Source organism: Fulmarus glacialis, unplaced genomic scaffold, assembly GCF_000690835.1.
Source record: "Fulmarus glacialis isolate BGI_N327 unplaced genomic scaffold, ASM69083v1 scaffold15666, whole genome shotgun sequence".
Lineage (NCBI taxonomy): Eukaryota > Metazoa > Chordata > Aves > Procellariiformes > Procellariidae > Fulmarus > Fulmarus glacialis.
Window position 1 is genome coordinate 27,085 of NW_009218888.1, and position 25,445 is coordinate 52,529.

At 35.9% G+C, this 25,445-nt stretch overlaps 1 protein-coding gene across 1 annotated transcript in view; it reads left to right on the plus strand.

Annotated features, from left to right (window-relative positions):
• The window catches only part of RPGR (retinitis pigmentosa GTPase regulator), a 56,678-nt gene that overhangs the window by 24,760 nt on the left and 6,473 nt on the right, over positions 1 to 25,445 (plus strand). Inside the window, exons 8-15 of the mRNA XM_009580182.1 lie at positions 5,265 to 5,420; positions 5,971 to 6,095; positions 7,206 to 7,388; positions 8,295 to 8,460; positions 9,769 to 9,875; positions 11,177 to 11,242; positions 12,273 to 13,370; positions 13,437 to 14,276. Coding sequence (XP_009578477.1) covers positions 5,265 to 5,420; positions 5,971 to 6,095; positions 7,206 to 7,388; positions 8,295 to 8,460; positions 9,769 to 9,875; positions 11,177 to 11,242; positions 12,273 to 13,370; positions 13,437 to 14,276 — 2,741 coding nt within the window. The remainder of the gene's footprint in view (positions 1 to 5,264; positions 5,421 to 5,970; positions 6,096 to 7,205; positions 7,389 to 8,294; positions 8,461 to 9,768; positions 9,876 to 11,176; positions 11,243 to 12,272; positions 13,371 to 13,436; positions 14,277 to 25,445) is intronic.

A 25,445-nucleotide genomic window follows, 5' to 3' on the forward strand; every position in this document is an offset into this window, starting at 1 on the left:
TAGAGGATAATGGAAATACTGTCTCAAGTGAAAGATACTTCGTCAGGAGTGTTGACGTACAGAAATTTTTCTGACTCAAAACAAAATTTGGGGAATTATTGGGAAAAGAGGTAGATTTGGACACTGTAATAATTTAAAAAGTGAGTGTAGCGTACATGCATTATAGGCTTTGCACCAGAAACTTAACTTGAAATCAGTTCTGAAGTTTATATTGTATCTTGAGAGGAAATGGCATGACCACAAATTGAGAATTCTGATGAGGGATATATCTTTAAAGAGGAGCAGAAACATTTATACCTCTTTTAAGCTCATTTTCCTAAATTAAGTAAGTAGTACAATTTTGAAGAAATTCTGAATTTCATGTATCATCTTCTATGAAAATGGGTGCTGCTTACCTTTTGTAACACGATATATACTGATGAGGTTTTCATCTTTTCAGGGTCTTTCCAGTTTTCCGGGGTGTGTCATTTCAGTCTTAAAAAATAAAAAGTGAGTGTCTGACTACTGTATATTCCCCTGTTTCATCTATCTCATTTAACATAGGAATAGGATAGGAGAAAATGTCATACGGAGAAACTGTTGCACATCTTGGCTCATTTCTTGTCATCAGTTCTACTTAGGGTTTATCAAATTAGAACAAAGCATAATCCAGTTATCTTACTGAGTACAAGGCAAGTTTCTTCCTGACTCTCATATGTAATTAGTCTATTCCAAAGCACTTCATTTGATTTCTTTTTTATGACTGTCTTATCTATTCTATTGGCAATTTTGTATGGTAAGAACCACTGTTATCTGGGTTATTAAATCAAACTACTGTTTGGAATCTCTCCAGCAAGTATCAGTAAATGGTAGAAAATATATATTAAAATAATTCATTTTTTTTCTCTGAAACTCCAAAATGGGAAACTCAATTTTTTCCCCAGAGAACAAAAAATTAAACTGCTGAAAGCAACTATTTGGAAAAAATCTTTTTAAAGATACAAGGTTTTAGAGATGTTGAATATGGTATTGGAAACCATCTTCTTTACAAGTCTTATTGTTACTTCTGCCGTTAATATTTGCAGTTGTTCTAGAGAATAAACAGAATCACAGTTAAAAATTCTATCATGCAAAAGCTTTCTCTCACTGTAGCAGCACAAACCTATTCATTTCATGACAGTCTATCAGGCAGTTCAAGAAGAGCATATCCTCATCCCAGATGATTTCTCTCAGAGACTAAAAAAAACACATCCACTTCCCACAATGCTTGCAAATGCTTCCTACTCAAAATGAAAACTGTTTGTATTGTTACTTTTGAAAGAAATATGAGAGAGCAGCAATCCCAATCTGCATACTTCAATAAAGCTTTTAAAAAAGTAGAATAACAATAACTTGTGAATCTAGAAATTGGCGAATAAACAGATGATTGGGAGTGGCCTTGATATCTTCCATTTTTTCAGATGATGACAGATCCTCTGGGAATAATCCTTTCTATAACAGGATATATTACCTCCTTTTATCCTCTGAAGGGAGGGAAAGCAAAGATATCTCTTCAAAGGAAAAAGTGAAGCACTCCGTCGAGAATAGATTGTTTGACATAACAATACAGCACATTAGTGGGTTAGTATGTAAAATGTTGGATTTTTCATCTTCTCTCACAAGGTCTTTAAAAAAGAAAAGAAAGTCAGGATACCCTTTTGACAGAGAATGAAAAGGATGAAAAAGCTCTACCTTTTCATGACAGAACTGACTGTTCAAACCGTATAGGATTATCTAGATTTTTCAAGATTTTTTTATCTAGATCTTAAGTCTGTATACTATTTATACTGAAATCCCCAAATCCAATTACTAGCTCTTGTAAAACTGAGTATTGTGTGAACAGCTGATTTTTACAGTAACATCTTTCAACATAAGCTGTTTAAAAATAAAGCTGTTGTAAGACTGAATAGCCCATTGGTGCAGTAGTAGTAGTAGTAGTAGTAGTAATAATAATAATAATTAATAATAATAATGATATTCAAGGGAAACAAATCTGTGTGGAGAGATATAAGTATACCTGTCTGTTTCTGTTTTTCTTCCGTGGATTTTTAACTTTGTCTATAGCCTTAAATATATAGCAAGGAATGCAAGAATCTTAAAAAGACTTGGAGCTCACTCAGTTCTTTCAGCAAATAGCATGTGTTAAAAAAAATCTGAAAGCTATATAGGTTTTTGCCTAGGACTATTTTATTTATAGTGACAACGGTCATGGAGATTAAAGAACTGTTATGTACTCCAAAAGATGCCTGCAAAGGTGGAAGATACACAGTGAGAGGGAAATATCCCTGTTCTTCCAAAAAAGAAAATGTGGGAAGTAAAGGAGAAGCAGTCCCAGCACTCAAGTACTGGAGGTCACTTGGAACAGTGAAGCCATTGGCTTCTGTGCAAGCTCTGAAACCATTTCTCTTCATCCTTCAAGGGCCCTTCTCATGGGCTGCTGCTGTGGAAGCAGCAGCTCCTTCCCTGAGGACAAGACAGGACTTGTGTTCTGTTTCTTCTGGGTGCTGTTAATATGGCTGAGCCTTCCTCGTGATTCACTGATGCACTGGAGGCAGTGCTGCTTCCCTCGTGCTGCGGTGGCCATATGTCTTTCCTCTCCCCTTGTACCACTCTGGTGCTGCCTTGACCGTTCCACAGGAAACTACATCAGCAAAACCCCGCAAAACCTGGCTTACTGAGCTGAGCTGGCTCAGCACATAGCCAGGTGGACAGCAGAGACGGTGTCAGTGAGGACTGAAGAGAGAGAATGGGAGAGCAAAATCTACCCGTTTGCTGGCAGTGCGTTTCATTTGTTTCATCCAACCATATCCTCACTGGGACTGAGGACAGTAAGAAGAACGTGGCAGTGAGGCTGTATCCCCTTTTGGATTCATGCTGTAGGCAAATTCAAGTTCAGAATGATGAAATTCACCTCTGTCATTCTATCACTAAGTCTATGAGGGTGCTTTGCCATAGACTTCTCTTTCCATGTGCTTATAATGACAGATTGAATGAAATACCTTATTTCTGCTAAATGGGATTACTACTGAGGTTTGGCCTCACTTCTGCACCAGAGCGGTCAATCATCTAAGATAGGTGCAATGTTTTTTTCTACCAAGCGAATTTTAGGAGGAGCAAAATTTAGGTGCCCCTGGTCTATAAGGGCAGGAGAAAAAATTGTTCTTCTTATAAAAGCACTCTAACCTGGTTTTGAATTGACCCATTCTCCTCATTGTCAGTACAAATTGGGGAAAGAAAATAGTTTCCTGTACTTTTAAAGTTAGCATTTGAGAACGTCTCCCTCTGACCACAAATGCCTTTAGAGAGCTAACTTGTTTTGTGAAAAAGGCATTGCGTGTTTCAAGCTAGGACTAAAGATAATATGAAAAAACTCCAACTTCACTCAAAATAATTATGTTAATCAGAGAAAGCCATATAGTTTGAAAATGACAAGATCTGCCAGTTTCCAAAAAAATGTTAAAACAAATGCAGTACTTTTAAGCGGAATTTATAGAATAAGCCATCCTGAGAAAGCCATTTACTAAAATGAAGATGAGACTTTGGTTCGCTTAGAGAAAGCTCTTGTCTTTCAGGAGTAGTTTCTTAATTCTTATCCAGAAAGTCTAAATGTCATAGAAAAATTCTTAGTTCTTGTTTTACTTTTTAAAGAACCTGAGAAGGTGTTGCTTTCTTGCTCTGAAATTTCCAGCAGAGGGAGCTTTATTATTACATTTAGTAGAAAAACAGCTTTACTAAATATTTTTCATCTACAATCTGAAAAAGTGTGAGACCATTGGGGTTTTTTTAATGGTGTGAATTCATGACATCTTAATATGGAACAATTTAAAAGGGACAGAAAAGGCAAACCCTTTCCTAGAAAGAACATTTCCATATGTAGTGTTACAGTATTTCATCATATTTCCTTTGAAATTGGAAAGTTCAATATAAATTATTAAGTGTACTATGGTAGTAATATGGAATCTGGTCTGTTCTCTGCTTTCTCTAAAAGAAGGATTCGTTTGGGGGAATGGTAACATAATTTGTTTTTATTATTTCTCCAGTTTGTGGCTGCTCAATTTGGTCGCGCAGTATAAACTACTTTTGTGGCACTGAAACTTACTTGCTATTCCAGTGACCTTGTTTCCTTGACACAAAGAAGTGCTTAAAAAACAAAGATTCTCTGTCGATTGTCGTTCCACACATTCAGCTGTGGATACCCGTTCCTCTCTTGCTTTTGAAGGTGGTGAGATTTTTGACCTGATGTCATCTGTGCAGCAGGAGCAGGCATGCTCTGCACCATGTTCATGACAATGATGTAACGATTTATTGCTCCCGAGTCTCAGTTCTTTTTGTTTGACGTAGAGTATTTTTTGTCCTTCTCAATCTTTCACAGGTTTTCTTAACAAATTTTCAAGTTTTAATTAGTACTTCTCTAGCTTTTCCCTTGTTGCCTACATGCAGAAGAAAAAGGGGCAGGGAATAAAATTCCAGGAAAACATCTACTTTTCCCAAAAAACCTTAGTCTTTTAATTTCCCTTTTCAACTGTGACCTCATCAAGATTTCCAAGCATCAGGGTCTTCCCCTGTTGTGATGGAGTGCCAGGGATGGACACACCGAGAATCTTTATTGCTTTGGAGAAACTCTCATTTTTTTTCCTGGCACAGACAATCCATTAAATGGACAAAATATAAATGTGGAAAGATTATTATACTGTCACAAGATAACACAGTTATAGTGTTCTCTGTGTTTAATGCAGGGCTGATTTGGTAGCTGAACAGAATACTGAAACCTATTCTGTTATTGTTCCAGTCTCTTCTTACACACAAATTAGTGTTGGTTTAAAGAGGTCTAGCCTATTCAATTTAGGATCATACATGCAGGTAACCAGAAATTAAGATGAGGTTGAAAATGCACATAAATGTAAACATTGTGGTCATGAATTAATTGCAGTATGTAAACTCCCATAAATTTTTTGTTAGCTGATATTTTGTGTACATGTGATCATGTAGTTATGTTAGAAATATATTGCATATTGAACCATTCAAAATTCTTTTCGGTATATATTTTAGGGCTTCATTGCCTGTTTTTTATTTTGTTTTAATTTGTTATTAGTTCATAAATTTAATTGATTAGTTGATACATTTTTTAATTGATAGAACACTGCTTTTTGATGCTGATATCATTTGACTTTCGCTTGGCTAATAGAAAGCAGGTTATAATGTATATATCAACATATTTGTTGTTAACTTTGCCTGTACATTTTCAGAGACAGATGTATATACTTTTGGACTTGGACAATATGGGCAGCTGGGACATGGTACTTTTATTTTTGAAACTTCAGTACCGAAGTCTGTGAAACACTTGAGGAGGCATAAAATATGTAACATTACTTGTGGGGAAAATCATACTGCTGTAATTGCAGGTATGTAAGTGAAAAATTCTGAAGTGCACTTCCAGTGACTCTCTATTATACTGTAAAAGTAAAAGCTTTCTTTATAAAATGAGCAGTAGAAGAAGACATATGCAGACTTACTAGTTCTGAAGATTAAATGAGCTAGTGAGAAAGCCAGATTTTATATTAGGAATTTCTGATTCACAGCCATGCTATGCATAGTTCTGTACATGGTATCTCCTTGGGAATTGTAACCTCATAATCATGCCTTGCTAACAAGTATTCTTGTTTAGAAGCCTTTGTTTTGCTATACAATTTCAACCTTAGTGTTTTGTTGTTGGAGGTTTTTTCCCAAAATTGTCTAGATTAACTCTAATTTCCGACAGTACTTTGTCCTAAATATATATATATATTTGAATCATATTCATCTGATGAAAATCTGAAAATAATTGTTCAGGTTTTGCTTTTGGAAGAGAAATATTCCTTACTTACATGGCCTGTTACTTTTTTTGTAATGGTTTTGTCCTGGTTTTGTACTGAATCTTTGTTATTAATAACATCCTTTTTTTTCTATATACAGAAAATGGCGTCATGTTTACTTTTGGAGATGGGCGACATGGCAAGTTAGGACTTGGAGAAGAGAATTTTACAAATCAGTTTGATCCCACTCTGTGTTATAATTTCTTGAGGTTCACAGTCCTTTTGGTAAAACTTTTGTTCATGCTCCTCATACATCAAAATGTTTACATTTTTATGAAATATGTTATTAATGAGAGTTGAAATCTCATGATAGAATTATTTTTTTCTACAACATTTAATTAGTAGACAACACAAATTGAAAGAAAAAGGAAATTATATTTACTTATCACACTGTTCATTTAGTTTAGAATGCACTTGGCTTGGACTACACATATAGACTGCTTTTTAGGGTTTTATTCAGTAATGTGCTATAGTATTTTAGTCTATAGAGCTGGTAATAGCCTATAAAATTAAGTATTTGTTGCTCTTAGATTGTTGGCAGTAGGGGGGAAACTAATATCTGTTCTGAAAACACTGGACTGACATCTTTTTAATTTTAATGATTATTTGTACAGTGGGATATTTATTAAATCTTAAGAAAATTTGAGGAGTTGCTTTTTTGAATCCAAACGGGATGAGAAAGGAGAAATACTGTTCTCTTTGAAGGGTATTGTTCTCTTCTATTTCCTGAGGTGTTTAAGAAATATCACAGAATTGCCAGCATCAAAAATGCAAACATGACTCAGGATTGAGCAAAATTTGGGACTAAAGTCTATGGCTCACTTCTGTTTGTTTACTGGACTTAGAGTTTAAGGAAGTTTTATCAGAAGTGGTAAGGGATTTAAACTTTTTAGAAAGTGAAACCTCTGATCGTCATGTAATTATACTTTGTCTTTTGGAGGGTGTAGGACTTGTGTTACATTTTGTGGATTTTGTGATAAAATATCTAGGTTTGTATCACTGAAGTTATCAGTATTGCCCACATTTTGCATCAAAATAATTAGCTCCAATCTCTTCAAAATCGGTGGAAATATCTTTGCTTTCTTCTGTATCAATAATTTGATAGACCTATCTTGTGTTCTGTTCAATACAAATATGTTGTATTTAAGTAAAGAGAAATGAAAATAGATCACTAGTCATTAATAATTGTAATTGTACTTTTATCTTGCTAACGTCATTAGGAGCTAAATTTGAAGCAATTTAACATCTCTTACTTTTATTATTTTTTTTTTATAATCTAAGTCCCTGTATTGATACTTGCAAATGAAATAAATAGACCTTTTTTTGGTGCTGTAGGTTGCTTGTGGTGGTTGTCACATGCTAGTTTTTGCTGCTCCAAGACCTAAAGGATCTGAAGAAACATTCTTAGAAGATTTATATGAGAGCCGTTTGACTACTACTATCTCTAAAATGAGTGGAGACTCACTACTATCAAACACCCTACAACTAACATCAGCACGAATGCGACGTCGAGAAAGGGTAAATTCAGAGCTGTTTAGAGTTGCCATACTTGTTTTAGGAAACAAAATAACTTTTTAAACTGAAATCGCAGCATATACCCAGCAGATAAATATATCTCCTTAAAATATGTGTTTAATTTTAATGTATAAAAAGAAGAGTGAGTATCTACCCTGGTCCCAAAATTGATGTAGTAAAGGATAGGTATTGGTCAGATTTTGCTTGCTTATTTCTATGAAAAAGACTCAAATTGGTTTTGTATTTTTTTTAATTCTAAAATGTAGAACCTGTTCCTTTGCATTTTTAAAAATGTCTTAGAAATATTAAAAAAAAGAACAAGAACCTGACTCTTTTTGGTGTTCCCTCTGAGTCCTTGAATAGATTAAACAAGTTCATAGTTTATAAAATGTCAAAGGGGAACGTTTCACAATCAGCTTAAAATGATCCTAAGATCGTATAGCTACTTAAAACAGTAGTTTCTTCTTCTTCATCTCCACTACACATTCCATGTGATTTCTTTAGCAGCACAATGAGTTGGATCATTTCACTTACCTGTCTGAAAACTAACTCTACCACAAAACTACGTTTATTTTGTAAAAATATATTGATGCTGTGGATTAAGTAACTCAGTGCTATTTGAGAAACTAGTATTTTCATTTTAAATAAAAATCAAAATTCTTTTTATCCTTTGTCTGTATTTTAAGATTGCTTGAGATTATTGTGTAGAAATGACATAAAATATCCCAGTATATCTCTCTGCTTTTTATAAATAATTAAAATATTCAAGAAATTTTGTTTATGCTTTACATACAAAGTTACAACACTGTATCATCAACTAAAGGAAAATACCACTGTTAAGTATGAGAGGTTGCTTACATTTTATTCTTCTACTCTTATTCTCAATAATTTTTTTTTAATCTTCTAAAGGAAAATTCACCAGAACAGTTTATTCGAATGGCACGAACTCTGCCTCCAATGGGAGAAAGCTTCTTAAAATCTTCATTGCCTGTGACTAGCAACACTAGCCCACTCTGTTTTTCTGCATCAAGTCTTCCTAAAGCTGAACCTATGAAGGATAGAGACCATGAAAAAGGTGAAGTGTCCCCACATTTTGTTGCTGTTTTCTGAGAATTATGTAGTTTGGCTCGCATCATTCATAAACAAATGCTCAGTTTGAACATGAAAGAAGGTTTAAGTTCAGTCTTACCTCAAGAGGGTGTAGCATGAAAGTTGAGAAATGCATACAAGAAATTGCCTCACACTTGGTTCATGTTTGGAAAATGTGCTTAAAGATTTAGAGGAGGGTTGAGTGAAAGAAAAACAACTTCTGAATCGTATCTGAGGTTCCTCAACCTGTAGAAATATGACTTCACAAAAATACTGTAAGATTAGTAACCACTTTCTCCATTTTCGTGAAAAAATTGATTAGGAACAGTTGTAAAGACACAGGAAGGCCTGCAAGAGACCTTGGATAAGAAAATAGGTCTAGTAATTCTTATAGGAGCTTTCTTCTTCACTTGGAAATGCAGAAGTACTCTTCACTCTCTGTTATCTAAGATAATAAGGATTTGCAATATTCTAGCTAATGCAAAAGCCTGGATAACAATGATACTGATACAGTGCTGGACTTCTGCACAGATTCTCTAGAGCAGTTCTGGACTTCATCTGTGTTCCTTGGCATGTGTGATTTCCTGCGAAAAGCAATGCTGAAGAGTGCAGAATGCAGTGCTTCTGTGTAAAAGTTAGCTCAGATTTCTTGGACAGTCAAATCCAATTTGAAAGTAATTAATTCAGTTAGAATTAAGATGATTATTTGTAAAGCTGCCAGCATGTCCATTAGCATTTCTGGTTCCAGGAAAGCAGTGAAATTTGAATTGCCTTTAGAGTCTTCTGAAGCCTAAAACCTCAGGCTTTGTACCATATGAAACTGGTCATATACCTGATGAACTTGAGGTGAACCTGAAAATAATGTAGGTACATTTTTATGATGCTGCATTGAAGTTAAACTCACTGTCTCTCCATCCGTTACGCAGATAATGTGCAATGTAGATAATACGACTGCAGCTAATTTAGTCTAATTGGTACACTATTATTAAAGAGATTATCCAAAAGAAGCTTTGTCCTATGTGATATTTATGCTTTGGAAGCCTGCAGAAATGGTCAGAGATCTACAGTGCACTGAGGCCAGATTGCTGAGCTACCTCTAATGTTAATACTGATGAAAAGGAGGTGGAAGTGTTTCTGCTGTGTCTTAGGCTGGGGGGAATGAGGAATCTCAGGACTTCAGTCCTATGTCAGTAAAATAGAGATAATCTATATTTTACAAGAGCAGGGTGTTCTGTTTGCTATGTATTGCTTGTTCCTATGGTATTTGTTTTCTTCCCCCTATTTTACCTTAAAGAAAAGAATCATCAAAAAGATAAATCTGGTGAATGCTCTGCAGAAGAAGATTCAGATAATGAAAATAATGACAGAAACCTTGGAGATACAACTGACATCCTAAATATGGTAATGTATTCCACTGATGAATCTGTGATTCAATCATTTTTATGCAGGGGAAGAACAAAGCAGCTAAATCATGTTTCAAGTTCTAGTACAGAACTCCTGGCTTGCCCAGAATTTCATATGTGGCATCAAGAAGTACTGACATACTGTTAAATGAACATGCATTTCTTATCATCATTATTCAATGCTAAAGTTTGTTTTCATTTTCCAAGTAATGTTGTAATATGAGGTTGAAGCAGTCCAAGTAGTGCAGCCCCTCCCCACACTTTAGCTCTGGATGTCAGAAGAGGAGAAGGATGCTGGATACCACATGGTGATCTCTATCTCTGACCTTCCTCATCTTGATGATTTCCAAGAGAGAGAACTGCAGAAAATGAAGCAGAGAGCTGTCTTTTCCTGTTCCGAGAAGAGCTTTTTTAGTACGGGTGGATCCCATTAAAGGGAAGACCAAAATGCAGACATTTTGATTATTTGGTGATCCCCAAGCATATTCCTACATATTTCTCTTATTTAAAAAAAATGTTAATCTTATCACTTGCACACCTTTCCAGAACATTTTGTTCTCTCAATCTGTTACAGCATAGTTGTTTCAATTTTTCTAAACTGTGGCAACATAGATCTTATTGACAAGCGTGACAAGAGGAAGAAAAACCTTTAATATCATATTGATAATACAAATTCTTGGGAGTCAAAAATCAGAACTGTCCATGCTTACTGTGTTGAAAAAGAATATGGTGCTTAAACCATAAGCAGTTAACAAACAGCAGCAGAGAACATTATCTTGTCATTTGGAGTATATGGGAAGGAATGACCAAAATCTCACTTGCCCACCTAGTATTCTACATTGCCTTGCCTTTTCTTTTTTTGCTTTATATGGAAGAGATAAAGGCATTAGATTCCAATGAAAATTTCTGCTGTATAATGTTTCTTTGAACATGTTCTTTCAAGGCTGTGCTATCAAACTGGATGTTAAGTTGAAGGTTGTGATGATAAGGGAGTAAGGTGTTATATTTGTAGCCACAACTTCTCAGTGAATGAAAGGTGGATCTAAAATATGCTGGCAAGCTGTAAGAGAGGGCATGTAGCTTTCAGGCTCTACAGACAGTTTGGATGTTGACATCTAAGCTGGTTACCACTCTCTCTTTTTATAAGGAGTAAATGAGGGAATGGAACTGATATAGGTGAGTTGAGTGATCATACAGATTTGTCTCAACCTAATAGCTCTGTATAGTAGAACTGGGCTTTGATGCTGCTTTCCCTATTAGTTATATTTATGTTTTTAATAGAGATCTTACTCTTTGCAGACACATGCAATGAAATTGAATCCCAGTGACCAGTCCTTAAAATTATCACCACTCGAAAAACAAAAGGTACTGTAACTATTTATATATATACACGTATACTTATACTGATGTTTAAAAGATCTATGATTCTTGTATTTTCCTTGTACTTTATTGTTTTGCTTTGAGTTTTAAAAAAGCTAGGCAAGTTTTATAGGCCTCCTCTTGCTAATTTTCTGAATATCCATGAGGTAAAATTCTAAGAAGCTGATAGAAGTCAGAGAGAATTTGTGGATGCATATAGAACGCCTCATATCCAGCATAGTTTGAGATAAGAGTATATAATACTTCACCGGTTTAAGGAACAAAAGACTATCACATACACTTTGTAACTTATGCTGATACATACATTTCTACTGGTTTGTTGATGTTAAAATATTTTAATTGACTTTTGGGATACAATGTAAGTAAAGATTTTATTTACAGAAATTCACCATGGAGTATATTTAAGGAACAATAATACTGGTTTTAATTATGAAATTAAAATACTTCTGTGTTCTTTCTATTTCACTCCTAAAGTGATCCCAACATTTCAGCATTTTGGTATATTTCATTATAATTTTATTCTATATTTAAAAAATTATTCTGCAGAATTTGTTTAATAAGTGTAAAATTTAAAGCAGAAAGACAACAGATTTTCAGACTTACTAGAAAAAGCGTAACAGTGAGTGTATCAGAAGATTTCCCAAAGGGAAAGTTGGAGGAAGGTGTAAGAGAACTGAAGTTCTTTCCTTCTGTTCGCACAGCCTCACACATTGCATGTGGTCTAGCTTATGGGACACGATACTGGCTGTATAGTTCTTCTTGCATTCACTTTGTGTGCTTGGATAGTGAAAAAGGAGTAGTAGTACATTTATCATCAACAGAATGTTACATTCTTCTAATATGTGCACTTGTAAATTCATTTCATGTGAAAGACTACCTTTTATGCTATCTTTTAGTCCCCTCATACTAAGTGTTTCTTTTCTTCAGATGTTTTTGTAACCTTTTTCTTTTGCTGTCATTTGTCCTTAATGCTTTCCTTCTTTCTTTTTAATTTTCTGCTTCTCATGTGGAATAGAAGAACAATAAAAATGTGAAACTGAAAAGAGATGGTAAGGGTGGGCTGAAAAACAAGGATTCTCATTTCGTGAAGAAGGGCTCAAAATTAGATTCTGGCTCTTTACAAAAGCAGTCTTCACTTTCAGAATCACCGGGACAAGATTTAGAAAAAAGTAGTGCCTTTCTAGGGAAGCCTGTGGCCAAAAAAAATACAATGAAAGGTAAATCGGAGCATGCACAAAGTGTTAGTACTTTGAAAAGTGGTGTTCAACAAATTACTAGGGACAAATGCAGATTAGTGAAAAGGGAAGAAGAATATGTGGAAAATCCTGAATTTGTCAGAGAGGAAGTAACTTATAATAATCTTCATCTGACTGAAAAAACAAATTCTTCCAATAAAAAGTCAAAAGCTGTTAAATCTAAGCAATCTCTTAAAATAGATGTACTTCCTTCTGCATCCAGGGATCGGCCCCAGACTGATTCATTAATTGTACAAAACCACAATCCTGTTAAAAAGCAAGGAAGTCAAGAAGCAGTAGAAAGTCAAAACAAAATAAAGGATATTGTTGAAAAATCTGATAAATGTGAAAGAATATGCGTCAGAGAAGAAAGCAGTGAAGAGCAGAGGGGTTTTAAAAAAAAGGATCAATTTTTAAAACAAATAGCTGTAACTATGTCATCATCTTTGTCTGAGGAAAGTAGTAATGATCTTGCAAAATACGTATGTAAGAGTAGGGAAAAAGAAGAGCACCACTATGAAGACAGAGAGATCCAGAAGGCAATGAAAACAGTAGAAAATGTGAAAGATTTGGACTTAGAAAAAGAAGACAGTGAGATTGAGGAGATGCAAGCTACAAACAATGAGAAAGAATATGTAGGAGAGACTGATATAAAAAGTCTGAATAATGAGGAAGAAACAAACTCTGAAGCTAAATCTGATGAAGACAGGCAGTTAGAAATTAAGAATGAGGAGGAATCTAATCAAGAGCAGGAGAGTGAAGGCAGTGAAAAGGGTGAAAGTGAAAAAGAAAAACTAGATGAAACAGTTGACAGTGGAGGTGAACTAGGGGAGGAAGAAGAAGAGAGTGAAGTTAAAAAAGATAGATATGAAATTTCAGTAGAAAGAGATGAAGATGAAGAGGAAAAAGAATATGAGGAAGAAAATGAAAGAGAAGAATCACAGGCTGAAAGAGACAGTGAGAATGAGGGTGCAGAAGAGATTGAAGAGATTAATCAGGAAGATGGCAAAGAGCAAGGAGATGAGGAAGGCAGGTTGATGGAGGAAGAAGAAATGCTGAGTGAGGGAGAAGACAGGGATATGGAGGAGGAGGAGGAGGAGTATGCAAAAGAGGAAGACACTGAAAAAGAAAAGGAGGAACAGATTAAAAGTGAGGGAAGAGATGAGAGTGAGGAAGGAGGTGAAGATGGAGAGGGTGAGGAAGAAAAAGAGGTAGAGGCAGAAGAGGAAGGAGAAGGTGAAAAGGAAAATGAAGAAGAAAACAGGGAGAATGAAAAAGACAAAGAGGGTGAAGAGGAGGAGTTGGAAGAATCATTGGCAGGGAGGGAAGAAGAAGAGGTATCCGAAGAAGAACAGGAAGAGGAAGATGCAAATAGGAGGACTAAGGAAGTGGGGGAGGATGGAGTGGAAGAAGAAGGAGAAGAAGGGGAGCATGAAATGGAAGAGGAAGGAGAAGATGAGGAGGAGGAAGAGGAAGGAGCAGAGGCAGAAGCAAAAGGGGAGGAGGGAGAGGAAGATGAAAATGAGGAAGAGGAGTGGGAAAGTGAAGAAGAGGAAGGGGAGGAAGGAGAAGATGAAGAAGAGGGAGAAGGGGTGGAAGAAGATGGAGAAGGGGAGGAAGAAGAAGAGGGAGTTGAAGAAGGAGAGGAAGAAGAGGAAGTGGAGGAAGAAGAGGGAGAGGAGGAGGAAGAGGGAGAAGAGGAAGAGGGAGGGGAGGAAGAAGAAGGGGAAGAGAGAGAAGAAAAAGGGGAAGAGGGAGAGGGGGAAGAAGGAGAAGAGGAGGAAGGGGATGTCGGAGAGGAGGAAGAAGAGGAGGAGGGAAAGGAGGAAGAAGGAGAGGAAGAGGAAAAAGCAAAAGGTAAAAGGAAAAATGATAGTAATAAACTTCCACAAAAGAAAAGCAAAACCAGGAAGCCAGGGAAGACAGAAAGTACTGCTTCACCAAATAGCTCTAAACAAAAAATGAAGTCCAAACAGCATGTAGCAAATGGTTTACATAATTCAGAACAATTTTGGAATAATGTGCTACCTCATTATTTAACACTAAAGTAGCATAGACTACTGGAGATGCATTTTAAGCCTATTCAGGAAACTTTGGAACTATGGCAGATTGATTTTTATTACTTCAAAATTTTTTTTCACGTAGTCAATTATTATGCATATACCTTAAGTGCCAATTTCTTGAAAAGGACTGAAGAAAATGCTTAGATTTGGAAAGCTTTTGTGAGAGAAATCATATAAATTGTTGATACAGTCATTTACACCATCATCTTTATCATGTATGACACAGATTTAGAAAAATAATTACTGAGGAGGCAAAATGTGTTTGCCTCTTAATTAAATTATAATGTCATGCTGACAACATGAATTATACATTGTAACAGTGTAATCTTCTTTGCCTTTGAATCAGATTTCTTAAGGTAATGCATCCGTTTTACCTGCAGGATAGCTTACTTGTTAATGTGCCTTATATGAAAGGAGTGTCAGTAAATCCTCAGAGATACATATTTTAAAATTTTGGTATCACTCTGTATTCATTCCCCCTACTTTTCTTCTGTTCATATATTGGTAAAATGTTTGAGTACTCAGTGTAAATTAAAGAAAGGACAAGTTGCCAAATTTACATGGGTCGGCAGATGGGAGGTAAATGGCAATACAAGCCTGGGTAAATGGTGGCTTGGGCTTTTTTGAAGGCCTTAAGGTTGACTTTTATTTTGGTGTCAGCACACAATTATGTGCAAAAAGACAAATACAAGTCTCAGAATCTGGCCTAGATTACATTAGTGTCAGAATGCATCTGTTTAGGGATAATTTTTGACTATCACATTTGGTGATTAGACATAATTAGGAATTTGAAAATACACACCTGTAAAACATTATTTTCTTGTGTATACTGTGCAGTAAACAAAAGATTCAGTATCTGCCTACAAAAGACTAAGTGACATTAGTCAGCTAACTCTAAGGTTCTCAAGGAGGGGAATATACTTTGTTGCAGTGTGAAGCGTATATATGTTTTCAGGACCAGAGCCTAAGCTTCTCCTCACTGGAGGAGATTCGTGTTTTTCCCTCCTAAAAATCACATCTGTGATCGCCAGAAAGAGGATGATGTAATAAACCAAAAAGCCAGATGGAATAGTAGAGAAAATGGCATGAAAGTCTGAATTCTTTTTGGAAAAGACAAAGAATTTTAATACTTCTGGAGTTTCCTTAAAACACAAAAAAATCTTGCAAATTATTTTTGTGACTTTGTAAGATATTGCATTACTGTTTCAACTATTAGTGGTTGAACTGGCAAAAGAAGGGAAAGGGACTCGTCGTACATCATTATTACTTAAATGCTGTGGGTGCTCTGAGAAATTTTTGTAAACAGATCTCAGTATTGACATTCTCTAGAAAAATAGCTGTTTGAATCCTGTTTGAAAATGAGGATGGGAGAAGAAAAGAATCAAAATGGATAAATGTCATTCAATAAAAGTGTTAATAGAATCAATACTTATGTTGAGATTATGAAACATTTTTAATGTTGTTTTGTAAGATACTGGCATTAAATTATCTTTGACACAATGTCTCCAGAATTTGTTTTCTAAAAAGGCTGTGGTAGATTAATAGTTTGCCAGTAGATTCTAGTTCAGTCCGATCCTTAACTCAGTCACCCTTTCCATATACCGCATTTGAAGGTAAGATCATTTTCAGTCACGTGCCTTATGCCCTAACTGTAACAAAAAGTTAGTCCAGTGACTGTATTTTGTCCCTGTGAAATCTGTTTCAAGCTTTGGGATTTTCTGGAATACATTGTCTTGACATCAGCACGTGTAAGTCTTTGGAAAAGGGTAAGTATCCTCGTATTCTGATAGAGTGGAATATTTTAACAGTTAAATGCACTTCCCAAAAAACCATCTCTCTCTAACAACGGAGTCCTCAGTTATTTAGCAGAAGTGCTGTGTTATCACTGAACTGCTGTGAAAATATTTGCTTTTGAAACTAAGTAGAGTTAAGCTGTGTTATTTTATCTTTCTTAGGAAATATTAGGATGTTACTGTGATTAAACTTAGAGTAATATCGAAAAGTATTTTTATAGGCCTAAACCCATGTTTCTTGGCTATGACATCTACTTATTTGTGATTCTAAAATTCAGCTTTGGAAGAAAACTGTGCTGTGAAAAAAATCTGCTATTTCTTACGAAAAATATTTGCTAGAGAGAGGGGGGAAAAAGTGAGAGCACTTTGAAGCAAGTGATTTCCAATTCCACATAGGAATGGCTCTTCATTTACTGTTTGGCTGTAGCTTTTAATCTGGGATGGGGACCATTTGTTGTTCCTCTCTTAACATGTGCTGATAGCATAAGGCTTCCCAGGAGGGTAAAGGAAGCCAAGTTATGGGCATCTCCTCTTCTTTGTTTTGTCTGGATAAAAATTCATTGAATTGAGAACTGATTTTATATTGTTTTGTGGATCATTCCTGTGGTAGGGGAAAAGCAGAGCATTACTCCAGCATTTCTAAGGGTTTTCCACAGTATCGTTACATAAATTGTAAACTGTGCCAATTTTTCTGGGCTTTGGGGGGACTTTGGAACTCCATTAGCATAACTCCCATTAGTTTGACTCATACTGGTTTATAAAGTTTGGCACTTGTGGTTTTGTGGAAATTCAGTATGTCCTTGGTATTTATTATGGGATACAAAAAGATTTATGTGCAGTACTTAAGCAACATGGCAGAAGTACTCTTGAACTAGTTTTCAGTAGAGAAAAAAAGTCCTTCAATAGAGAGAGAAACAACAGACAACTGCTCAGACCAAAGGTCTGTCTAGTCCAATATCTGGTGGCTGCTGGTGAATGCCTGGCAAAAAACCCAAGAATAGAGCAAACATGTAGTGTTGTTCCTCCTATGTAATCATTCAGTGTACCGAATATATTCAGTATACTCAATAATCTGCGGTTCAGAAGATGTATCTATTGTATTTAATAGCCATTTTTTTCCCATGAATTTCTTTCAGTCAGTTTTTAACCCATTTAGCATCCAGTACATGTTTTGGAAAACAATTCTTAGATTACTTTACATGTTGTTTGAAGAAGTAACTCCTTTTTTTGTCTTCAATCTGTCTTTTGGTACCGTCATTTGATGTCTCTATATTCACGTATTAGAAAAAAGAGCATTTATTCCCTCTTCATGATTTATTCCCTCATGATTGTCACATGGAAAAACTGTTCAGCTATGTGGTTTAAATCAAAACAAGATCAAGGTGGTTTATTGATTTATTAATGACAGTTAACCAGCAATCAACCAACTACACATTCAAGATCAAGAGCGGCAATACAGCAGGGACCAACAACACCAGACATCCATAAAATGTTAATAAGCACCTGCAAATTTCTCAGCACACACTAATCTCAGAAGTTTGAATCCCCCTGCACACTGTCACATACATGTTCACAGAATTACATATGCACATACTGCCTTTTATAGCAGGCATGAATTACAAGCACATATCCCATTTTCGGGGGGCGGGGTGCAAGTCTGCTCTTGGCACACACCTCCTGTTAGAGATGAGGGTGCTCTAGATTTCTTTTGAATATGCGGTAGCACAACTCTTCTCTTATGCCTGCAAAATTTCAGCAGTTAAATTTTGCCATGATTTCTGAAAATATCAAACTATTTATTCAGATAATAGTTCTCTCTGCATAATTGATGCTGAATAACAAAAATATCTTTCTCCAAACTACAGAAAATGTCTGGTTTTAATTCACTATTTTTTGTCCCAGTGTCTTATCTGGATAGGTACATGGTTATTCTTTAGAATGGGGCCTTTAGGAATCATACAGAAATGGACATTTAGTTTTTGTTTCCATTGCTTTTAGTTTTTTTCCTTAGCTTTTCTTAGCTTTAGCCATCTTTTAAGATAAATTTCAGCTTACTTTCTCCAAAGATGACACTGCCTTCTAGATGTTATCTCTCAGAATAGTGAACAGTCTTTTATTTTTATTAATTGAATTTGTGGTGTGAATCTAGTCTTCTGACAAAAGTGTTAAATACTCTAAAACAAATGAGACTGATTAAAGGCAGAGCATTTTTTAATGCAAATTGAGTTGTTTCTTAGTGCGTATAGGCTGGATTTATGAACTGTGTACTCACCTGAACTTCTGTGTATTGTCTTTAGTTTTATAATGAGTATTACAGGAAGCAGAATCAAGCTCAGAAATAACAGGATCTTCAGACAAAAGCATGTTGTCAGATCTGTAAAAAGGCAAAAAAAGGGCAACGTAAACGTAAAAGGGCAAATTCTCAACTCATTTCTAAATGTGCAATTCAAATAAACAACAGTGTTTAGTACTGTGGCAATCTATGAGCAACTGAGCGAATATTTTGCTTGCACAAATGGCAAACCTATAGTTTTGTTCTCAGTTAAGTTCTGAGCAAGTTCGTGATCTGAAGTCACTCTCTGAGTTGTAATATTTTTATACACTTATTCGTATGTTTTTATGGAGAGAGGAGAGGTTTGCTTTTGCATATTGAAAGGATTTTGGAGACATAGCTTTGGCATCAGAAAATTGCACTGCTGAGAGCTACAGAGGCTTTATTTTTCTATTGCAAAAAGAAAAAGCAAGTACACTTAATCACTGTCTTTTTTAAGGATTTGTGATAGTGTCCATTGCTTCTTTGCTTGGCAACCTCATGCTATCAGAATTTAAACAAATATCAATACTATTATCTCAAAAGCCCATACTTAGTTATGAAAATATTTATTATGAGGGCCCTGAAATGTCAAGTGTAAAGATATTTACCATTCTGGCTTTCATAAATGTCCCAGCATTGAAAAATCAGACATGAGACACTGCTCTTTCTGTCTGAGGTGGGTTGCAAGGCAGTCTGCTGGAATGTCCCAGGTTCAACGTTATGGGTTTAGAGCTTTATAATTTCCCATGTGTACCGCACCTTTTACAAAGAGTTGCATTTGTGATTTGTGTGAAATGTAAAGTATTTGCGGTTTCATATTGAGAATGTGAGAGAGAGCTAAATAAAAGTAGCTGTAAGCAGAATTTTGTATTAAATAAAGCCTTTATCTGCACCTATACCCGTAAGGATATAGATCGCAGTAGTACTGAAGAGTAATATTTCCCAGTCCCTGTGTACCAGTGATAATGCAAGAGACTGTGCTGTGCTGTTCAACTGGGAACTCAACAATAATCCCAATCTAATATGAGTTTGGGTTTGTGAGCCAGCCTGGCAAAGGCTGGTTTTCTTACAGGAAGTTTAAAATACTTACTTTCGTTCTATCCAGCATCTAGCCAAGGCACAAAACGACTCTCATGATTAGAAACACAGCAGCAGAACGGCTGCAAAATTTAATCTGTTTTACTAAGCACTTCATTGTCATCTCTGAGGAGAAAAAGAACAAAGCAAACCTGAATGTGTCCTGTATCAAGGGTACAGAAAGAAGTTAAGCTGTGTTTTAAAGCTGGCCTTTTAATAGCTGGGGTAGAACTTTCACAAGTACCAGCATGATGTGGAGAACAATTTCACGGGGAAGCTGGTGGGACTTGTGTTACTAAGTTGGGTGTGCCTTGAAAAATCTACCTATATGAGATGAGAATGGGTTTAAAGATTATTGATGGTTGCACAGAAATTGCCACTTTTACATCAGATGGTGGATCTCCCCCAAGAGACCCACTCTTGCAGGCTGTGGAGATTTTAGTAGGACTCGTGGGGCATCCTTTTCAGGAATGTACAGAGAATAGAGAATCTTGAAGAACCTTCCTGCGTGCGGTAGTGTTATTGGTGAAAACTTGCCGTTGTCCATATTTTTATCTAAGCACTGAATAATAACCAGCATGATTAAGGCAGGATTTCAACAAAAAGCAAAGGATTTTGGAGAGACGTGCAGTACTCTAAGTAATGTGGCATAATAAAAGCAGAAAGTAGTGACTGTCCTCATTCACTTGCAAATACGTGGGAGCTGCATGACAAACTCCAGACACTAAAACTTTTTTCTATAAGAATTCAGAAAAAATGCACAAACTGCATCCAAGTGTGGGCTAATATTCCCAAGTTAGTTTTTCTCTGTGTCTGTTAGCATTAAGAATTCATTTTCTATGCAGCATAGTATCTTCCAGGGACACACTGATTTTTTGAGATAACATCAACATATTCTGATTTGGAGTTGCTCCTTATATTTCATCTGTTTTGCTTAAGTGCCTCGGAGTTATTTTGGTATGCTGTTTTCAAGTGACTGAATATTAAAGGGTATTTATATTACTATGTAAAATAGCTCATAAGAGATTATACGTGATGTAATAGTCTCCAACTTGTTTTGTGATTCTTCACAAAACACCTTAAAAATTCTTTCTAGTGTAGAGTTTTTTTTCCTTTTCACCTTGGAAATTGATATTATTTATTTGTTCTCCAAAGAAAATAAACTTTTTTGAGAAGATACCAGTTTTGTATATGAAAGCTGTAGTACATCTGAGCTATTTCAGATGTTGATTTATCTTGGGGAATAAATAAAAAAAAATTGTTCTATATTGCTGGAGAAAGAGGATCCTTTAGATAACTCTATTTAAATTGTTTTTTGTAGTGAATATTCAAAATCTAAAACAAAATCTGTACAAATACTGTCTTTTTTAGAATGTAGTTTTACATTAAAATTTTATACATTGTTAAGTAATTATTTATACTCAAACAAGAATGCAGAGATATATCTTTCTCAAAGTACACCTACGGCAGCAAGCTGGCGAGGCACAGAATAGTTACACCAAAGCCAACTGAAATAATCTTTAAAAATCAAAAATCAAAATAAAAAATCCTTAATCCTTAATCAAAAAAGGACTGTCTACTACTGTGTTGTGGGAAGACACATAATGAGCGATCCAAACTAGGCAGCTGCAGGCTGTGCTAAGCTTGAAGGTCGTTTACAGAGATAGGGAAGTTTTGAGAAACTGAGTACTTGGCAAGAAATCAAAGAAGTTGGACTGAAAAGCAGGTAAAAGAGGATGTCAGCAAGGACGCAGATGTTACAGAACGAAGGCGCGTGGACAGAAGGCTAGCACAAATCATAGCTGAGTTACAAGCGCGTGAACAATTGCATGTAACCAATCATTATCTCACACGAGGCGCATGTATAAGGTTGGGGGCTATATAAGTGCTGCTATAAGCTATAATAAGGGAGAATGACCATACCCACATTGGGACTCATCATTACTCCGGTACCGCGACTCCCACTCCGTCGTCAGATACCGATCTGAATAAACTCCGGCACTGTGTAATAAATGTCAGTGTACTATCTCTGAGTGACACCTGAAGTCTTGTTTAATAAATATAATCAGATTAATTCTCTTAATGCAAAGTATGTGCACTGCCAGCCTGTGACAAGAATGCACAGATCTAAACTTGTAGGTCCTTGTGTTTGGCTTTTAGTAAATGAAATATATTGCATAGTAAAGTACTGGCAGAAAAAGACTTAGAAGCACAACAATGAAAAATTAGCCTGTTCAGTCAGTTTCTAACTACATTATTTACAGCTATGTATTCACTATTTTATTCCAGTTTTCTCAGAGTGACACCATGCTGTTGGAGGATGCAACTGTAGTATCACAAGTACTATTGTGGTAATTAGTCATCACGTATTCAGGATAATCACTGTATCATCATGTGGCCATCTACTATTTTGAAACATTTTCTTCCATCATATTTACAAGAAGGCATTACTGTCTTTAAAGTTCAATTTTTGCTTGACATGTAGCAATGGAAACTTATGCCTGACATAAAAATGACTTCCAATTGTTTCACTGTCTGCACGGTGTGCCTGAAATTATGAGTTCAGCATTGCATTAGTATTCCAGGATACTTACATGGCAGAAGCATTAAGCGACTGTTGTAAGTATCAGGTAATCCATGTCAAATGCTCTTGACATAGAATTGTACAATTAGGAAACCAATATAACCTAGTGGAAGTCTAGATGTTAACTTTTAGACATGGTAAGGCGACAGGGTCGGCTGAAGAATTTTACTGAAAATTCTTTTAAGTGTATTTAACTGAGCTTCTCTGTTTGTTTCCATGACAATATATAAGGAAAGCCTAGTTTGGCTTGTTGACTGCCTAGTAATTGAAAGAATAAGCTTTTAAATCTCTCATTTGAGTACTTATGTCTTTGAATTTCGTCAGTCATCAAACTGGACAGCTTTTTCTTTAGTAATCATTGAAGTGAAAGATACTTCTCTAAGGTTTAGAGTAGCTGAGCTAATAACTTTTCTATATTAATAGCTACAAAATGAAAGCCCAGTTCAAATTCCTGATGACAAATGGCTAGCACTATGTGGATTTTAAGATGTTAAGCTTTCATTGTAACTGCTAAGTAAGAAACTACAAAGTATGTATCTTAGCTTTACTAAGAGTTTTGTCAGGCAGTATTTCCAGTCACTTCACATCACATAACTTGATATCATGACAAGATCAATATCAAGAAAATGTTACATGCCTACCCATCCATGTATCTCCAACCCACAGAGGGTAAACAGCTATTTTAATTTTTTTTCTCTCATCAGCATGTAAAATTGTGATTAATATTGTTACTTTAAATGCTATTTTAGAAAAATGTTAACACAGTGCATTTTCCCAGCATGGACAATTCAGGAGTGATATTGATGTGCACTAGTATTTTGGAGAGCAAAATGATAGCTAGTGGAGGATATGATTCCTCTACCTATTCCTTTTCAGTCCTGCGTCAAAAAGGAAAGGTGGTCTGTAGCAATGTATTTTGTAGTTGTCTTGACCAGTGCTCTACGGAGGGAGCATTGTTCAGTCCCATATGACAGCATTATGCCCATTGACCAACCTCTTTAGACCTGATACCCATCTACTAAGAGTCTTCTACTTCATAGTGAAACTCCTACTAGGTATGTATTCCATTCAGTTGTCGTATAGCCGTGTAAGAGAGCCATGGGATGCTTTTGGGCATCTAAAGGCAATGGGCTGGACGGGTAATGGGAGAAATCTGTTCCTTAAATGATTAAAAACTCTGCTAAGCAATTGCTGGTTTATGGCTGCTTGGCAGAACAACACCAAGGAAGAACCATGTAGCTAACTACCTCATTCTCAGGTCTCTTTAATAATCTCCTCTGTGTTTTTTTAACAGTTTCCAGGGCAACTAGAAACAGAAATATCTTTTCTGTAAACCAGAGCTTCCCAGAACTCTCCATTTCTGAGTAGTACACATAATAATTACAGATTTCTCTTCATCACTGAGTTTTCACCAGATTTTTAAAAGATCCGCAACTAAATTTGTCTCATTACTGGTTTTGAGATTTTCTTCCCTAGAAACATGAAATGATGGTGGCAAACATAAAACATTTTGACTTCTGGAGAAGGTTTGGAAAGATACCATAAGCCTTCCCTTCTGAAATGCTAATTATGAACAGCCCATCTGCCAGAGCTCAGTTTCCATAAAGTATGCAGGAGGGATCCACAATGAAATAGTTCGGGCAATACAGGGAAACCTAGTTTGCAACTGTCATTTGAGCAAGGTCTACCATGAGACATGTCTCCAGTCTTCAGTGAGACCGTCTCAGCCAGAGCATGACACCAGGTGAGACACCGGTATGGAACAGAGCAAAATTTTTTCCCCTCTCTCCTGTAGACATAAGACCACATTTTTGTAGAGCATTCGGAAAAGAAATGTCTTTATTCTGTATTAATCTGCCCAAAGAAAAGGCAGCTGCAGCCATTTTAGCAGAAGGCAGTTATACCCACTGAATTATACCCACTGAGGCAATACTTTTGCCAAAACTGTAAGCGAGTAAGGTCATTTGTTCCCTAAAGCTTGGATAGAGCAAATTTATCCTTAAGAATGTCTTATTATGAAGGTCTAGGTTTACAGGAAAACCAGTGTAAATGCATGCAAAAAATTAAGCAAACAAAACAGTTATACAAAATCTGTATAGTCTGTTAAGTCTGCAAGGTCATCTTTTCAAGACTGATGTTCCGTTGTACTGATTTATTATACTAGAGGTACAAAATGTTTAAGGTTGTTTCATAGTACCAACCACTTTTTTTGTCCTTGAAAAAACTGGAACCTCAGGCTTAAATTAAAACTGTTTCAAATATTTTACTTGTATGTTCTTTACTACTTTTGACTTTCTGTGTGTGACCTTGGCCAAGTCAGCTTCTCTGTGTCTCAACTTCAGAGGTGAAAGTATTGAAGTTATTCTTGCAGCATTATCTTTCTATGAATAGGGAATTTAAAGTGGAATAAGAAAATAAACCTCCTAAAGCATAATGAAAGAGAATAATGCAGAGATTATACATATATATAATATATACATATAACATAAGTATATATATAGAATATATGTATAATACATATATACATAGACACATATATATATATTTGCTTTAATTAGTAGCCTCAGATTCTTCAGAGATTATTTTTAATGGCCAGATGATTGATCGTTTAAAGTAAAAAGAGTATCTATAATACGACATTCTCATCTCTCCTTCACTACCTTTGGTAAAAACTCTCCAAAACATGCCTATAAGTGGGCAAGCAGAAGTGACAGTAGTAAAACTGTGCTATCAGAGTTATTATTCAAAATGGGTTATTTTAGAAGTTGAACAGCTAAGGTGACAGCCAGAGACACCTGTGGGAAGCTGCAAATACAGTAAATGGAAATGTGGTCAGTCTGGGAAGCTGTTCAGTTTAACAACAGTAGGTGTGTTCTTTGGGGTGAAATGAGTGTTTCTCAGCTCCACCAATTTTTTTGACGAGGAGCATGGCTCAGTTGCCTAAACAAACACATCTAGTATGATTTTAGGTGTTGTGGGGTATCATACATGGCTGTGAGTTGGGGTCCAGAAAGGTCTCCGTAAGCCCCCATCCGTAAGGATGTCTCAGATTCCTAGGATGTCTGAGCGGTGCTTGTCAAAGGAATGCCACCAAAGGAACATTTCTGTTAATTACAATGGCA